The following is a 19,830-nucleotide window of genomic DNA, read 5'->3' as shown; positions in this document are numbered from 1 at the left end:
CAAAGCCACAGTGGTCGTGGCACCAGCTGCTCTGCCTATCAAGTATTGAAAGTGACATGTACAGCACACCTGATGATAAAGTTCCTACATGCCAAAGATTCAAGCAGGTTAGCTTTCTGCCCTTTTCTGTGGCAACTTTCATCAATCCCTTTAGTCAAATTTAAATGTCACTAGAAATAAGATACTGTCATTACAAATCGAATTGCATTTTGTTGTTGTTGTCATTGTTGACTAAAAAATAACTATTAGTGAGTTCATTGGTATGTCTCATGCCCTATTTTAAAGTGTTAAAAAAAGATCGGGAAATCTTAGCTGCAATACGATTAAATGATAAACAGGGCTAGTGGGGAATGCAAAGCCACAGAATTACATTCTGTTCTCAATGCTCTGAAGCCTGTGGGAATTGAAACCTAGTCAATAAACATATACTAGTGGCTTTGTGAAAAGTGGAACACTGGGGAGAGGCTAAGCAATCTGAGAATTTGCTAGATCAATTTGCTTGTCACTACTGAAAACAACACAGAAGGAAGCTGCTGTACTACCTCCTGCATTCCATCTGTTAAGAAAGCAGCATAACTTGCTCTTTTAGAATAACCCCAAGATCATGTAGGTACATTGTAGAATATGGGGCGATTCCTCAATGAGCAAGGAGAACTGAATGTTGGTAGCCTCCTCAGAGGTTTGAGTCAAGATTTAAATTAAGATATGTTGCTCATGATTAGTCACATGCTTGAGGGTCTGGAAAGAATTTTTTAATTTTATAATTTAAAAATGGTGTTTTGTTGCTGCTTTTGAAGCAAGAGAAAGATGATCAAGAATAAGAAATGTATGGGAAACAGAAGGGATATATTAAGGTTCTTTTTTAATATTTTTATTTATTTTTTTTTTTGAGAGAGAGAAAGAAGCAGAGAGATAGAGGCAGACAGAAAACGGGCATGCCAGGGCTTCCTGCCACTGCAGGCGAACTCCAGACACATGTGCCACCTTGCACATCTGGCTCATGTGGGTTCTAGAGAATCAAACCTAGGTCCTTTGGCTTTGCAGGCAAGCATCTTAACTGCTAAGCCATCCCTCTAGCCTTATAGTAAGGTTCTTAAGGTGAGAGAAAAGGATACCAGAGCTAGAAAAAAGACAATTTTGCCTCTGTGATAGTCCAAGTTGTTACCAGTGATTTCAAAGCATGTTATAATATTTTTAAACTTCTTAAAATTGATTTCAACTTGGTACAGTAAAACTATATTATCTAGTTTTTCTTATAATTGATTTTTAAGAAAATCAATTAGCAATATTTAAAATTTTAAGTTCACTAATAAAATGAAAGTATTCAAAACTTCTTGAAATTAACTTTACGAAGCAAAATTAGTCTTTGATCCTTGTTAAAAGTTAACTTTGTACCTTTTAAATAATTTTTAAATATAATAAGTAAAAAAGCAGCATAAAATGACATGCCAGGTAGCATTGGTACGGTGGAAGATGTAAGAGATGATAGAGTGGAACAAGAACTGTCTTTTAAAACAAGTTCCAGACAAAGTAAGTAGTTCCACAACTCCCCAAAGACTATCAGTGAACTCCACGTCAGAATTCAATTCAGAAAAATCGTGTATTTTTAGTGAAAGAGAATAAGCACTGCAGGTGCCCAATACTCCCTTGTTTGCAATTTGTGAGGAATGTTGCATGCATTGATTTGATGGCAGTTTTCCCTGCTGACAATCAGTATGCAATCTTTCTGTACATTTTCAGCCCATAGAGTTCTCAAAATGGCTTAGTCACAACATGAAAGGAAGCTATGCATTTTAGTAGCTAAGGCCAATTTGCAATAAATACCTTGCACGATGTAATGGGTGTTTAGTATGCTCATAAATCTAACAGTGCCTGGATTTAGGACGCTTGCCCCTCTGGATTTCTCAGATAAACTCTTCATTGTTAGAGTATGATCGTAAAAAGAAATATAAGCAAGAACAGGTTCATAAATGTTGTGTTCAAAGCCAATGTGTAGTTCTGTTTATTGATGAATAGTTCTAAGATTCCAATAAATATTTCAAATGACTACGAAGAAATACAGTGCTAAAAGCTTTGCACTATAACCCAATTAACTAACTGTCCAATAATTTGCCTTTCCATAACATAAAAGAGTTCTGCTTAGACAAATCAGATTTAAGCAAAACTTGATTTAGCTTGTTATATAACTGTAATATCAAATTAAGTAACTATATATACTCATTTAGAAAAATAATGATGTCTTAGTGAAAAAAAAGTCTTAAATACAGAAGTCTCCTTGGCTGTCAGTAAGTCTATAAGATGGCAAATATTGTGGATTGAAAATTCAACAAACTAAACATTCTCAGTGTGATGCTGGTCAGATAAGGTCAGATCCAACCAAATGCCAAAATGGGAGTAGATTTAGAATGGAAAATTTTAAGACCACGTGTGTCAAGCAGCATTAACCTGACAAAATTCCAGAGGAGGAAAGAATCTGGATAAGCTCTGAAAGTTCACCATAATGGGATGTGATTGCATGTTTCTAGCCAAGATGATACATGACAGCTCTAGCAATAAGAATATATCTTACACAGATGATTCACTTTGGCAATGATGTAAGCATAGATAGATACATCATGATTTAGAATGTTTGTAATCAGTATCATACAGATTAGACAATTCTACTTCTGCCAAAACTTCTGTCCAGATGATTCATATCAGTTTACTTGGAGCTGAAATCCTAAAAGGCCTACATTGTATGATGAATGCTCATTGACATTTCTTAGTTACTATAATTTGAAGAAGAATATATGTCCATTACTATGCAAAATATTATCCCTTCTTTCCAATCTTTATTGCTTTCAGGTAGTGAGGTACTTAATTGATATTTGTAAGCATCACTTGAATCTATTATAGAATTTCTTCTAGAGGATGAAGATTTACACCATTGTTTTTCAGTTAGGTAGGAGTTAATATATTGGCACTGGCTTTGTACGTGTAAGCTCTCCTTACAGCCTTAGTATTTATACAGCTTTTCTCATCATCCATTAGTCAAGAAAGGAATAGAATATTATAGAATACAGAAGGACATGTTTTTCTCCGCCCCGACATATAGGGTCTCCCTCTAACTCTGGCTGACCTGGAATTCACTATGTAGACTCAGGGTGGCCTCAAACTCACTGCAATCCTCCTACCTCTGCCTCCCGAGTGCTGGGATTAAAGGCATGAGCCACCATGCCCGGCTTTCAGAAGGAAGGTTTTCTTCCTCATGCATATGGGATGTAAGGGACAAAGGGGGAGAATTTAAGTCATGATGAAAGATACTTTTGGTATTGGTTTCTAGGTGTTAACCTAACTACAAGGATCAAGAATCAGGAACCCAGGAGACTGAATGACATGAAAAGTACTCTTGAATTTTGAGGAGGTCATATGTCAAATCCAGGGCACCTTCTTCCTTCTTAATTACCCAACAAGCAGAACTCCAGTGGCCCAGTCAGTTATGAATTACCTAAACAGACCTCTCAGATTCAAGGATTTGAAAGGGAAAGTAGGATGTGTATTAAATGCTAACAGGGAAATAATATCAGGAAAGTTGTTGTTTCAACTGGATGCTAAGATTTTCTGTATTTTCTACAGAACCTAGAAGATCAAGTATACTTCTCCAAGTATTAGTTCTTACATGATGCCAGTTAAAATATGGTAATATTATACATGGATGCACTAAATTGTACAAGAAACTTAGTTCTGGGCTGGGGAGGTGAATCAGTGTATCAGAACACTTGCTGCATAAGCATTAGGACCTGAATTTTATCCTCAACAAACATAAAATTCCAGGAATAGCCACACATGCCTGTAAAGCCAGAGGTAACAGAGCAGAGAAGTAAAGATCACTGGAGCTTGCTGGTCAGCCAGTCTAACCAAAACTGCCTCAAGCTTCAGGATCAGTAAGAGATCCTGGTTCAACTCTACACATGTGTGCACAGGGCATATGCATCCCCCCACACAGCAATACACACATTACATACTACATACACACACACACACCCAAAATGAAGTTAAGTTTCAGCTAAGAAATTCAAACTTCTAATTTTTTTACTCTAAACTTAAGAAAAACTCAAAGATTTCTTTATATTCTAATGTATTCCTAAAATCATTAGAAACATATGGGGGAAACTACCCAATAATAAAAATTTTCACCATATGTAGTTATTTAAAACTACTTGTATTCATTTATTTAAGAGACAGAGAAAAAATAGGTATATCAGGGCCTTCTATCACTGCAAATGAAATCCAGATGCATGCACTACTTTGTGCAACTAGCTTTACATGGGTACTAGGGAATCAAACCCAGGCCTTCAAGCTTTGCAAGCAACTGGCTTTAACCACTGAGCCCTCTCTCCAGTCTTCATATGAAGTTTTTTTATTAGTTATGTATATAGTGTGTATACAGCCATGATGGTACCATCATTACCCTTCTCCCTGTCATCCCCCCATGCGGATTGTGGGTGTTGCATTGTTTTTGACCTATGAAATTGGCACCAGCCATTTTTAAACTACAAAATGGTGGTTTCATATGGTTGAACAAACACAGTGCTGTAGAAATCTACTATTTGCCACAGTATAATAATCTTCATTGCAGACTAGAAGTATTAAGTGTTGTTGGAACATATGGCTTAAACATTAAACAATGATAGGTTCAGTAGTTTCTACAACAAAGGCAATATGGGTTTTGTTTTCACATTACTTTGTGTCCACCTGGTTTAAAATAATTTTAAAATTTCTGTACAGTATCTTCAAGGTTTGTTTCCTTAGAATGGTTCATGATCAAATGGAACTAATTTACACAGTGATATGGAACCATCTAATAACTGTAACTAGTTGTTCCCCTTATATGCTTATTGTCTGCCAGTCATGTTATGCTGAGGGGAAAATGGAAAGAACTAGCTGGGTGGGGCAGGTAAGGAGGTAGCAGAACAAAACCAATTTTACTGATCATTCCTCTCTATATACTAAGAAATGTCCAGGATTGGGGGCACAGATCCAAGAAGGCAGAACTTAATTGGGCATAGGAATGCAAGGGGGTGCCTTTGATATGGCTCTTTTAGGTATCCTCTGAATGACTGCTCTTCTTTGACTGGAGATTCCCAGGGAATGGAGAAGTACCCATGGAGATCAGGCATCAGGGGCAGTATCAAGACACTGAGCTGGTAAAAGCAGGCCATAAGGAAAAACACCTAGTGTCTATATTTGGACTAGAATCTCAAAAAAAAAAAAAATTACAACCTTGGCCATAGAGTCTATAGGGGCTAATCCAAATAGAGTCCTACTCAAGATCAGATAAATCTTGCAATTTACTTGGACTCTACTACTGTATTAGCTAAGAACCAAAATGTAGTTAATGGGAAGTCAAGAGAAAGATTCTACCCACTGCTCTGAAATGATTGATACAACAGCACTAACCCTTCTCTCTGCCTCATCAGTAAAATAAATTTCATATCAGCCTTTATCTCATGTATGTGTATGTATGTATAATTTGTGTGCATAATATATTATATATCACATTAGCTCAGTTAGATATCACATGTAATATACAATAACTTCATATTACATAGTTATGTGTATACATTGTATTTATAACATTACTATACAGTATATATTTTTGAATGTTTACATCAAATACTATATTTCTATATATTATGTGGTATTCATCAAAGATTTTATATGTAACTGTCAAATATGCTTGAATAATATATACCTTACATACAAGTGTTTATATATTACAAATGTCTTCTATATGAAGAGGTATTTTAAAATGGCCATAGCATATTTTATAGGCCTTGTTAATAATACTGGTGTTATATTTTATATAACATCTGGTTTTATATTATATATGGGTTTTATATTATATATGATATCTAATACTCTATCTTCAAATAAGGAAGAGCTATTAGCAAATTCATTTCTTGCACTGCCATTTGCCATTATCTAGTAAAGGGAAGGAAAATCATTTATAAACCAAGATTAAAATGCATGTATTCCTCCCTGATATAAGAACTACCTTTTCTTAAGCAAAGAACACCTTTACTCTTACTCTTTTTTCTGTTTTTTTTTTTTGTTGTTTTTTTGGTTTCTTTTGCTGTTGTTATTTTATGAGATAGGGTCTCACTGTAGCCAAGGCTGACCTGGAATTCACTATGTAGTCTCAGGGTGGCATCAAACTCATGGCAATCCTCCTACCACTGTCTCCCAAGTGCTAAGATCAATGGCATGCACCACCATATCTGGCTACTCTTACTCTTTAGTGTGAGACAAAACAGGTTGGAATAAGCCACACAATTCAGTTTATAAAATGAATGTTTATAACTGACAAAGTGTAAATGTAACCCAATTAATGAGATTCTCCATGAAAGTATTTTTATTCAATCCAGACATATATACAGTTTAAATTTCCCCTTGGAAAAAACCCAAAATCATGAAGTTTTGTGGATGTCACTGAAAGAAAAGTATTTTATAAACATGAGCTACTTAGTGAAGTTTGTCTAAGAAAAAAAAATGTTTTAAGCAGAGTTTGTTCACCCATTATGTTTTATGGATTATTTTTAGAAGAATGTAATCATTTTATTTCCATATATGAAATTTAGCACTACAGGAATGCTGTAAGTGGCTTCACTGCCTCATGATATTAAATGTTTTCATACTAAAACTGAAGGATCATCTACCAGCAAGCTATCTCATTTTACCTCCTCATCTTCTCAGTAATTCCTCATTTTAAGGAAGTCAAGCTGAGGAAATCCTGCTAGTGGGAAAGGGATTGAGATGTGAAGAACATACAAAGGCATCAATCAGCTACTGTGTAGTGTAGAAGAGTACTGAGAAAGGTGGGCCATAAAATCCAGATGTGCAAAGTAGATCAATTTTCTTTTGATTATTCATTAACAAAGCAACCACACAACATCAAATCAGCCTCTCTTTCTCATAGCAAAAACCATTAAATAAACTTTAAACACAGTGCACTTTATGAATAACTTTCTAGAAGCACATCTCCTGGGTAAATTCAGGTTAACTCTCAACTATTTTAAGTGGATTTTTGCCTTAGTAGGTTATAAACAATCCTGAAGGCTTTGGCTATACTCCATAAAAAATGTTTGGGTGAGCATGAGATTTAATCTGTGAGTATGCCTGAAAGTCACCCTAAGTGACTGGAGGATTAGCCAGTTGAGTTTCTTCCACCATTTGTGTTATTTATCATCTTTGTTGCTTTTTTTCTTTATTATCTCCAACCTGAAAGTTCACTGCACACGCAGATACACAAAAAATTTTGGAAAAAGAAGAAAAATTATGAATCCTATAGTATTTGATTATATTAGATGACAGCCCAAGGTCTACTATTGATAATAAAAATAACTAAAAACAGCTTAATTTTTAGCATAACACACCTGATACAAAGTGTGTCTGAACATTGGTAAAGAATTACTGTCCTTAGGCCAGGGCCTAACTAAAATTCCATGTTACCTTGATGCCTCAATGCAGTCACTAATGAATAATTAAAACTTGGATTTGTGTGTGTGTGTGTGTGTGTGTGTTTACACATATGGATATGTATGTGTCTTTATACATGCAACAGTATAGACATGTACTCATGTAGTATAAAATTAGAAACAGACATATGAATGTGCTTTGAAAAGTAAATGCTTTAAAATCCTCTATCTTCTTAGCGAGGCCTGGTGGCTTACACTTTTAATGCTAGCAATCTGGAGGCAGAGGTAGGAGGATTGCTGCAAGTTCGAGACCATCCTGAAACTATATAGTGAATTCTAGGTCAGCCTAGGCTAGAGTGAGATCTTCTTTGAAAAATCAAAAAAAAAAAATCATTTGTGATTTCATTTATTTGAGAGAGATAAAAAAAAATGTGAATGTCAGGGTCTCCAGCCACTAAAATCCAACTCCGGACATATGCACTAACATGTACAACTGGCTTACATGGGTATTGGGTGCTTAAGCTTCACAGGCCTTAACCACCAAGCAATCCCCCCCAAAACTTTCAGATTTTGATAGAATAAGCGGCACTTAGTCTTTAGTTTTCTGTTCTGATTAGAAAAGAAGGGTTCCTGATAATCTCATTATGATACAGTCTTCTACACCATGACTCCCCTTACCACTACAGAGCTCCTGGTCACCAAAGTCTTAATGCATTTGGATCTTTGGTGAGAAGCATACACACACACACACACACACACACACACACACACAGAGAGAGAGAGAGAGAGAGAGAGAAAGAAAGAGAGAGAGAGAGAGAAAGAGAGAGAGAGACAGAGACAGAGAGAGAGAGAGAGAGAGCAGAGAAATGAAGGAAAAGCATTGTTTCCAAAAACCCAAAAGAATAAAATGTTTCAAGTTTAGGTAACATCCCCATAAGAGTGTTTGTGAACAATATTGTTTGAACCTCCTACATCGTTGAGAACATTTTAAATTAGAATACAAAGCAAACAATAATGCATTTGCCCTTAAAAGACCTTTTTTTAAAAAATGTAGAAAACATAGTATGACCTTGGAAAAATGCCTTCAGTCCACATGCAGTAAGTTTACCTACATCATATAAGATTTAGCTTCAGATTCCTGCCTGCCAGATTCCAGCTCCAAAGTGGATGAAGGTGATGTTGACGAAGGGACCTACCTTTGTGAGAGAAGAAAGTGGAGTGGAGCAGAACCTGCCAAAAGCTTCTTCCCTGTCTTTCCTTGATTCTGACTTGCTCAACTACTGAAGTGGTCATAAAAGATAAGGCCAGTGCTGGCTAGAGAAAAACATGTGAAGAGGTTCCTCCTTGTGAAATTGTTCTACCAACCTACTTGTCCCACATCCTTGTTCTCTATCCTCTTCCCAAACCAACTGAGGCTGCTTTAGTAAAGCAGGTTCCCCAGGGGAATTTTCACTTAAAAAAGATCCCTTTGCAAGCCAAAACCAAAGGAAATTCAAATGTAATTCTGGGCAGAGCAGGAGTTGGGGAGGGAGGGGAAACAGAGTATTCCTTGTCTTAGGGCTTTTGAGTCCAAGCCAGAAAACAGGGTACCCACAATTTGGCTTTCTTTTATGGTAGCAGACCTACCTCTTCAGCATAAACACCCGGCTGTGAGCTAGGTCTAGAGCCAGCTAGGCACTCCATGCTCTTAATCCCTGGAAGACACCCACAGCTCTCTTGGCATTCATCCCTCCCTTGACTGACTGAGCTACAGGAAGGAGGCATGGTTATGCCTTTAGGAATTATCCCAGAAATCCAAAGCACTCTTCTAGGACATTTCACAATTCCAATTTAGGGCTTGGAGGGTAGGCATCTGCCAGAGAGGCATGGCTTAAGAAACAAGAATCTGCCCTATCCGGAATGGTGGTGGCAAGGCCAATGTTAACTAACAACAAATGATGAGTGATCAGATTTAATAAATTCTTTCTGAGTTTCCTCTGGTCCCTGTGAGGAAGAGAGAGAGAGAAGGAGAGAGAGAACACACACAAAGAAATGAGTAAAAAACATTGTTTCCAAAAAAATGAAAATAAAATTAAAATTCTTTTTGGAAATTACCCTTAAACCACAAACATGGGCAAAAAGTTAGGACTCTAAAATAGATCAAACTATAGGACAGGCAATTACAATGCAGCAACAGAACTCAGACATCAAGCTAACAGCATAATTCTATCTTTCCTTGTGTTTGCTTATTTTCATTCTAGAGCCTTACTTGTCATCTATTTGCTCTAATAATTCAAATTATTTTTCTCTGCTAGCTTCTGAAATTATCCCATGGTAAGGTCAGAAATGTATGATTACATTTTCCAACATAAGTCAGAGTCAGAGAATGTCATATAAAATATCACATTAAAGCCGGGTGTGGTGGTGTATGCCTTTAATCCCAGCACTCAGGAGGCAGAGGTAGGAGGATCACTGTGAGTTCGAGGCTACCCTGAGACAACATAGTGAATTCTAGGTCAGCCTGAGCTAGAGTGAGACCCTTCCTCAAAAAACAAACAAAAGAAAATTCACATTAATTTTTAAAAGGACTTAAAAAAATATTCAATCTGGGCGTAGTGGTGCACACCTTTAACCCCAGCACTCAGGAGGCAGAGGTAGGAGGATTTCCATGAGTTTAAGGTCACCCTGAGACTAAATAGTGAATTCCAGGTCAGCCTGGGCTAGAATGAGACCATACCTTGAAAAAAACAACAAAAAATTTTTCAATTCAAATTTTTACTGTGATTAATTCTAATTCTGCCATAAGCATCCTAAGTTCCTTACCATATTTCATGACTCAATAGTAAAGCTTTACTTGAAAATATTTTTGCTTCCATCAAATAAATACCATAGAAAACTAATTTCCATTTTCAGCAACCTCTTGAAGTGTGTTTTGTTTTCCAAAGCTTCCTTGTTCTTCATGGTCCCATATGAAATGGTCAGTATTATTTCTCTGGGTCACTGATACCACAGATGTATTAGTCCTCTTTTTTACTCATTTTTAAAAGATGGTTTACTTTGAATCAAAGGTTGGCTCGTCCATCCAGAACACAGTGGAAACAGACTTAATAGCTTTCCCTCCTGAGACTAGAAATTAACTACATAAAACATAATTAACAGCAGGATGTCAGTCAACAGATGGACTTTTTACTTCATGTCTGGGGAGTTTAGGTACCTCTAACTTAATAGGGGCCATGGTGCTAGTAATCACATTGACAGTTTGACCTGACCTCTAAATGTAGCTGTAAAATGATGCCTAATAAATTAAGATAAATGCCAAATCCCAGTGAGAAAACAAGACTGTATCATCACTATAAAATGGACACTTAGGTTTGGGGCCAAGACTGCACAGTAAAGAAACACTATCAGCCTGGGCATGAGAAAAGACGTATACTCAGTTACTGTACACATAAGATAATGATGACTCACTTCAAATTATGCTTGATTGGAGATTTTTAATTCCTCTTTAAAAACAAGACTATTGTACCACAGGGTAAAGATTTTATTGCCCTCAATAATAAGGACTGAATATGCCATGGGGTAGAGCAGAAAATTAGATTTGCTTCTCCCAGTGCCAAGACAGGGGTTATCAAAAGCTGCAATGCCTCACATTGCTGGGATTTCCAATGTTACAACAACCTGGGAACCCAGAAAGGTATAGCCAGGAAGTGTCTGGTTCCAATCAGGAACCACACTTGATCTCCCAGGTAGCAGAATAGAATTAGAACATGGGTCCTTCCTGAAACTCAACCATCACTAGAGCTTTTGGAATCCTAATTAGGGAAGTAAAGGCCACAGCAGTTAAGGAAATAGGTTACTAACCTGGCCTGCTCTTGTAGAGGCCACTGCCAAATAGTCTCAAGAAGGAAGCAGTCACTGCCTGCTTGATGTGTCATCTATGAACAACCATAACTGGTCAAACAATTGCCTAAAGACAAAATGCAAGTCATAAACCTTTGACCTGAATTGTCATTTTTAACAACAGCAGGGAGGGTTTGCATGAATCATGTTTCTTGTGTATTTTCTCCCCTGTTTCTTAGTCAATCTTTTCCTACTCTCTTTGTTTTCTTCAATTTCTCAGATTTATTGCCTCATATCTTGATATTTAGTGAAGAAAAAAAGAGGCTGTAATTTAGCTGCCTGTCAAGACTAAACAAAAAGCAATACCTCTTTCCCACTAACCCCTTCCATTTGGCCAATTTTAGAAGAAGGGATCGGGCATTAACTCAGAACCTCTGTCCCAATGCCTTCCTCTGTGTTGACCCCAAACCAAACCTGTGGGATTAGAAAGCAAAATGATGAGTGTCCAGGCATCTTCTCTGGAGTGTTCCGCCAGCCAACCTGTGCCAGCAACCCTAAACAGTTGATCTATATAATTCCCAAATGGGATAGGCCACAGATAACTCAGCTTTCTCTGGACAAAAGTTCCTCCAGCTTTCTTAAGCCTGAATGGAACATGAAGACCTTTGCTACTATATATCTATCCTAGAGAACAGTGTCCATGAGCACTCATGATTCTCCAAAGCACAGATTTGCCTTCCAACAGAAGAAATCACTGGCATTTACAAACCTGTTACCTGATTGTATTTCCTATGAACCAGTAGTCTCCCATGAGCAAGCTGATACCTCTCTTTAAAAACCTTAGTTCTTTAAACTTTTCCTCTGGTCTTTTTCTGCCCCACAGGTCATGGATTATATGGGACTTTTGAAATGCTATCCTCATGGAGGAAAACTAGAGAAGATCAACACGTTAAAGAGCGAACTGCAGCAGTCTATGCGGACTCCATGCTCTCCTTTTCTCTCACCACTGCCATGTACCTGGTCACCTTTGGCATAGGGGCCAGCCCTTTCACGAACATTGAGGCAGCCAGGATTTTCTGCTGCAATTCCTGTATTGCAATCCTCTTCAACTACCTCTATGTACTCTCGTTTTACGGTTCCAGCCTTGTGTTCACTGGCTACATAGAAAACAATTACCAGCATAGTATCTTCTGTAGAAAAGTTCCAAAGCCTGAGGTATTGCAGGAGAAGCCGGCATGGTACAGGTTTCTCCTGACAGCCAGATTCAGTGAGGACACAGCTGAAGGCGAGGAAGCAAACACTTACGAGAGTCACCTATTGGTATGTTTCCTCAAACGCTATTACTGTGACTGGATTACCAACACCTATGTCAAGCCTTTTGTAGTTCTCTTTTACCTTATTTATATTTCCTTTGCCTTAATGGGCTATCTGCAGGTCAGTGAAGGGTCAGACCTTAGTAACATCGTAGCAACTGCAACGCAAACCATTGAGTACACTACTGCCCAGCAAAAGTACTTTAGCAACTACAGTCCTGTAATTGGGTTTTACATATATGAGTCCATAGAATACTGGAACACTAGTGTCCAAGAAGATGTTCTAGAATATACCAAGGGGTTTGTGCGGATATCCTGGTTTGAAAGCTATTTAAATTACCTTCGGAAACTCAATGTATCCACTGACTTGCCTAAGAAAAATTTCACAGACATGTTGAGGAATTCCTTCCTGAAAGCCCCCCAGTTTTCACATTTTCAAGAGGACATCATCTTCTCTAAAAAGTATAATGACGAGGTAGATGTAGTGGCCTCCAGAATGTTTCTGGTGGCCAAGACCATGGAAACAAACAGAGAAGAACTCTATGATCTCTTGGAGACTCTGAGGAGACTTTCAGTCACCTCCAAGGTGAAGTTCATTGTCTTCAATCCATCTTTTGTGTACATGGATCGATATGCCTCCTCTCTGGGAGCCCCCCTGCACAACTCCTGCATCAGTGCTTTGTTCTTGCTCTTCTTCTCGGCATTCCTGGTGGCAGACTCTCTCATCAATGTCTGGATCACTCTAACGGTTGTGTCCGTGGAGTTTGGAGTAATAGGTTTCATGACATTATGGAAAGTAGAACTGGACTGCATTTCCGTGCTATGCTTAATTTATGGAATTAACTACACAATTGACAACTGTGCTCCACTGTTATCCACATTTGTTCTGGGCAAGGATTTTACAAGAACTAAATGGGTAAAAAATGCCCTGGAAGTACATGGGGTAGCTATTTTACAGAGTTACCTCTGCTATATTGTTGGTCTAATTCCTCTCGCAGCTGTGCCTTCAAATCTGACCTGTACACTGTTCAGGTGCTTGTTTTTAATAGCATTTGTCACCTTCTTTCACTGCTTTGCCATTTTACCTGTGATACTGACTTTCCTGCCACCCTCTAAGAAAAAAAGGAAAGAGAAGAAAAACCCTGAAAACCGAGAGGAAATTGAGTGTGTAGAAATGGTGGATATCGATAGTACCCGAGTGGTTGACCAAATTACAACAGTGTGATAATATCTGCTGCTTTGTATATTTTTATCCTAGGTCTTATCAAGAAGAAAGAGATTATGTTAATGAAACAATTACAGTCAAGGTTGTTCCTCTTAAGGGTAAGAAATAGGCATTGCAAAGATAGATAAAAGGCAAAGGGAATAATGGGCATGTGACACCTTTTCAATTTCTAAAACAAAAGGGTTGTCATGAGAAAGAATTTAAACACACACACTCACACACACACACACACAGAGAGAGAGAGAGAGAGAGAGAGAGAGAGAGAGAGAGAGAGAGAGAGAGAGGGAGAGAGGGAGAGAGAGAGAGAGAGAGGGAGAGAGGCACCTCAAGAGACTTATAGTCTCTTAAGCCAAAATCAAATAGAAGAAAGCTTATTGACAAGCAGGATCCTATTTTATCCACACTGCAGATGTTGCTGGTATTATAATAAAAGCAACTGATTGAAAGGTCAGCTGCCAAGGCAAAAATAGCTTTAAGCAATGTTCAAACAACAAAGCTTCCAAAAATTCTGCAGGGGAGTAACTCTACTTAGAATCTGTGGTTTGAGGTCTTGGCTGTCTCACTTGGCACCTTAACACCCAAGTTGCTGCTTATGAAAGTTCAGAGCAGCAAAGCAAAGCAAGCAAGAACTTTGGAAACAGGTGTGGTAAAGTGACCATCATCCATAAACTGAAATTGAATCACACTTAAATTCACCTGGGTGAGGTAGGTTTGCTTTTGTCTAGAATACATTTTTCATTTTCCCTCGCTGATATACTTTTAACATTTGTATGACTTGTTTAATACATCCAGAGACTAATGACAGCTCCCGAATTATGATAATTCTATTTTAGAATATCTTGTTACTTGTGATCAAATGTGTTTCCTTATTAGTTACAGCTCTTAACTGGAAATTATGAGGGTACAAAAACCACAAAGTCAAGCCCAAATACCTGGCATGATGGAAGGAAATCAGGTGTCTTCTTGAACTGACAGTGTCTCTATAGTAAAAGAATAGCCAGCTGGTAACAACTGTTTGTGATCTGGCCCTACATGCATTTTTACATAGATGCCCAGGAAGCACATCTGCCCATAGGTAGCTGGGAAAGGAAAAGGAACATTGAACTGGTTATTGGCTATTGCTTCCAACTTGCAGTACCAATATCTGTTTGCTATGAGACATGAGATTCATTAATTTAGTGAAGGAGAAAGAACTTTGGTAAATCTAAGTCCTGGCAATGAGAAACTTTGTAGTGCTCAGAGATAAGTGTCCAAATGAAAATTACTGGAAAACTAATCACCAACACAAACCTATCAGTGAAAGCAGTCAATCTTTCCTGCTAAATTTGCTACATGCCACTCTCCTTCCTTCCCCAACACACTATTTTTTTGTTGCTTTTTCTATACTTCATCACAAGGCCCCTCTGTACATTTACATGCCCAGATCTTTATACTGTTAACTTGAAGAATGTACAGAGGGACTGGTTCCTAGTTCTGAACAAAAATGTTTTGATCTGAAGATGACACATATGCTGTCCCCAGGACCCTGCACTTCTTTAAATACATAAAAGTGAAACCCAAACCTGGGTATCAGTTGAGGCAAATGTTTACATCATCTATCCTTTTTTGAGATACAACTTCTTCAGACATCTATAATGGCAAGCATTTCCCAAAGACATCTTACCTTTATGGACCTTAGCAGACATACCTGGCCACATCCCCATCCTCAGAAGATGAATCTGAGACGTAGAAAATGATGTAACTTACCCAGATCACACCAACAGAAGAATTCCATCATTTTAACATGTCTAAGACAGGATGATTACCCACCTCACACCATGAATTACATTTCTAAGGTAGGAACATAGAATTCATTGACCACACTGCAGACAGATTTTAGTGTCTGAAATTAAATTTTTTTGGATTTAAGTTGGCTACTATCTTTCTAAATAGCAAAAAAAAAAAAAAAAGAAAAAATCCAAATGATTACAATGTAAACACACCAAGTGCAAACCTGTGCTTTCTATTTCATATGTTCTTGTCAACACAGTTCTAATACATGTGTAGGGAATCATAGCTAGTGTGTCACCCACTTGCTCAGTCTCCCCTGCAGACCCACTAAACAGTCATATCAATGTGATTGTCACTGAACAAGAAGAAAATGAGCTTTAACTTGAGGACAAGTACAGTCCTCACAAAAGGGCATGTTTGCATACTAGATCTTCAATCAATCGTTTCTCCTAGGGGCCTGCAACTAAGCTATCATTTATAAAACACAACTGAAGAGGGGATTGGTTTTATTCTTAAATCATATGTTGTTAAATCGTTTTCTGAACAGTGTGTTCTAAATCAGCCATTGATTTAGTGTCAGCCATGTGAAGCAACTTGGGCTAGTGACTCTACAAAACTGAAACCACACACACACACACACACACACACACACAACACACACTCCAATTAAATGGATTTTGTTGAGAATTTAATCATTCAACTTGGTCAACCAGAATGACTTACTGTGGAACTTTGTTGTATGACAGACAGTAGTTTTCCAACTTGATTAAGTCTCTGTGCATCTTAGTATACTATATTTTTAAATGAAGGGCATTTTCAAACTTGTCATCTTCTCTTTTCAGCACTTGAAATCAAGGCTTATGAAATTCTGACTGTGAAATGAATTTTTCTATCAGGAGACTGTGCATGCCAAGATTTATTATTTATTGTTAGATAATTATTATTTACTTGTTAATATTGATTATTGCTGTGATGGCATTGGTTTAGCCCCACCATGGAGAAGACACTTTAGAAGTATCTCAAAATCACACCACCATAGAATTCAAATCTTCATGAATTTTAATTCTTAAATTGCCACAAGGGAAGAAATGGTCCCAGAAAACACTTGAAATTTTTTCTTTTAATGAATTCCAACCAAGTCATTACTGTCCACTTTGCCAAAGAAACTTATTTGGTTGGTTTTGAGTTGGTGTTTGTTTACCAAAGAAAATAGTAATTCATCAAATATATTTCTCCTGGTCAACTGAAAAACTGTGATACTTGGACTTTCTTGGCCTTCATAAGAAATATGAGAAAAGCCAATGAAAATGTAATGGTATTCCCTCATTTAGTGGAATTCAGTAGAAAATGTAAATTCCCAGTGAAATTGAGGTTTTCAAGAAAGATAATTATACTTGAAATAGGCTATTATTGTTCAGACATTCTGCAATGATCCAACGAGTACCATCAGAGTTCCTCAAGCTAAAAGCAGTACAGTTTGTTCCAGAGAAAATGTAAGACAAACTCTCATGAAAATTCCTGTCCATTGTTCCAGCTCATAACTTTTTTGTTTGGGGGATGAGTTCTTTTTGTTTGTTTGGTTGATTGCTTTCTGTCTGACTGGTTTGGGGGTATTAATTTTGCTTGGTTTCATTTGTGGTTCCTATTTATTTTGCTTCCACTTTTCCTACAACTTTCACCCCACCATTTTCAGCTAGAAGTGAGATAACTAGATGCCCTCCTCCATGGCCATTGTTATTTATGCAATATACTGCTCTAAACAAAGCCCTTGAAAACCTGTTTATTTTAAATAACCACCACCCAATTGTTCGTGGCATTCTAGGACTGTAACATTACCTTCCTCCAGCCCCAGCAACAAAGCTTGGCTGTGTCCCTCATAAGAACAGGTGAGATGGAGAACTGCCTTTGGGATGTGATGTGAGGCAGAGCCTCTTGGACATAAATGGTATCCTCCTCATAATGGCTTTATTCCTTTGGATCCTATTAAAGTATCCCTGCAGCTTGTAGCAGTGTTTGAGTGTTTGATCTCTGTGAATTTCTTTTTTCCTTCATCTGTATAATGGGGAAAAACAGTAAATATCTTTAAATTAAATTCATCAGATATTCACGGAGTGCCTGATATTGCCCATATACTATTCTGGAGACTGGGAACACAAGAGTGAACAAACCAGAAAAACATAATCTGCCTTTACAGAGTTTACATTTGAATGATATTGCAATATAGTTATGAGGTCTGATACGGCATTTGTGAAGTGCTTGTGGCAAAATCAAAGAACTCAGACATTATTATTTTTAATTTTCAATCTTATACAGGAGCACTGTGGCTCAAGAAATAAACCCACAAAACAAAAAGATTTGGGCCTAAGATTAGTGCTATATAAAAATGCAACAGATTGCCACAGAATGTAGCTAATTCCTGGCCATTTTGGGACAATCAAAATTGGACTAGATTACCACTTTATGGGGTAGTTGCAAGGGGTGTTAAAATCCTGGACATTGGGATTGGACTATGAACCTTAAAAATTGGATGTGGGTATGCGTTACAGGTAGGTAGGGGCTAAAATGGCTTAATAGCTATGCTTGGCTTATCTGAAGACATTAGAACATACTCTTTGGGTTATTTGCTTTTACGTTTGTGCTAAATGAAATGCATTAAGTATTTAAAGACAAAGTCCCTATTTTTTCAAGCATGGTAATTTGACACACAAATGAAAATATTATACTGGTACTATGCTAGATTAACTGGCAAAGAACTGAGAGTGGCTACAGCTAACATATTGCAGAGTTCCTCCCTGTGGTGGTTACAACTGTTTCTTTCTGTTTCATGCCAGTCCAGGAGAAAGCAAAGAGGAGAGTGAATGAGCTAAAATCAGTTCACCTGAATAAACTATCAGTATGTTCTCCCAGCCTGCCTCTCATCTCCCCACCCTCCTTTTGCCCAGGTGATCTATTTGAAGTCCTCTTGAGATGACCAGAAAGCTGTGGCCTTTGTGCAGATTTTTCTGTTAGAATCAAATTAGCAACACAAGAGTTCAAAGGAGTCTACCTGGTGTGGAAAGAAGGCTTCTTTTCAAAGTACAAAGAAAACAGTGTGTACCAAGGAGACAACCAACCAAGGAATCTCAGTGGAAGGAGTGATGTTCCTTGGAATGTGCCTTCTCCTTCCTGAACATTGATACCAGATGAATCTTTGGATAGAAGTAAACCTACCCCTTATTTTTCACATAAGAAAACTGAAACCTAGAGAAGTGGAATTGCATTTATAAGGCTAGTAAAAAGCAAATACACAACTGGAACTGATGTTTAGTTCCAATCCTCAGTTCATTCTCCATTCTAACACTTTACTGCCACATTCTATGTATCAAAGTTACAAGGTCTCAACCTAAAGATCATGAATGATTTAAGGGAGGGAAGACCTCTGAGTTCCCTAAAATTATATGCAAAACTGTATGCATATGTTAAATATGTACATTTTACTAAAGAGATGATTCATAGTTGTTATCAGATTCCAGAAGAGGTCTCCATTACCCTCTGTCCTAAATGAAGATAACAATGGGAGTATGATCCTATTTTAGTCCTTTTGGCTAATGGGTAAACAAGGACTTCTCAACCCTCTTTCCACTAAGGGGTCAAAGATGCTTCCAAATATTGATTGTTCATGATAAACCCAATGAATACATCTGCTCATTTATTCTTTATTCATTCTTTCATTCTTTTGTTTATCTGCAAGCATATTCTCAGTGTTGATTTATTCTCTAGCACCAGCTAAATATGGCTTCCAGAGTGAGGTCATGAAATGACCCCTATGAGCTGTGCTATTGTTGCCAGGAAGAATACTGGGTTGCTACCACATTATTGTAAATATATATATATATATATATATATATATATATATATATATATATCCTCAACATTAATGTAACCGCCCCATAGATACACACACAATAGAAAGCCATCAAAGCTGGTATATATAGAAGTATGCCTTGTCATAGAACCATGGAAAGAGGAGTCTATTTCCAGATTATACAGTCACTTGCTCCCTGGCAGCCACATAACACATCCTTGGAATGGCTGGTCCCAAATGATCCCAAATCAAAACTGTATACCAGATATATTTTTGCATGCTTGTAGCAGCTGACCCTCCAACCAAAAGGAAAAAATAAGTTTCATCATCTTGATGATATTGAGAGTGGGAAGTCATGAACATGAATGGACACAGATATGCAAATAGAAGTCTAGTTCTCTT

At 37.6% G+C, this 19,830-nt stretch overlaps 1 protein-coding gene across 1 annotated transcript in view; it reads left to right on the top strand.

Moving 5' to 3' along the window:
* Ptchd1 (patched domain containing 1) overlaps positions 1-14,091 on the top strand; it is a 53,689-nt gene extending 39,598 nt beyond the window's left edge. The window contains exon 3 of the mRNA XM_004670002.2: positions 12,160-14,091. Within this exon, the coding sequence (XP_004670059.1) occupies positions 12,160-13,814 (1,655 nt within the window). The 3' untranslated portion in view covers positions 13,815-14,091. The remainder of the gene's footprint in view (positions 1-12,159) is intronic.
* The last annotated feature ends 5,739 nt before the right edge of the window (positions 14,092-19,830 follow it).

This window comes from Jaculus jaculus, chromosome X, assembly GCF_020740685.1.
Source record: "Jaculus jaculus isolate mJacJac1 chromosome X, mJacJac1.mat.Y.cur, whole genome shotgun sequence".
NCBI classification, from domain to species: domain Eukaryota; kingdom Metazoa; phylum Chordata; class Mammalia; order Rodentia; family Dipodidae; genus Jaculus; species Jaculus jaculus.
The sequence above is the reverse complement of the archived record's forward strand: the minus strand, read 5'-3'. Positions and strand labels throughout refer to the sequence as shown.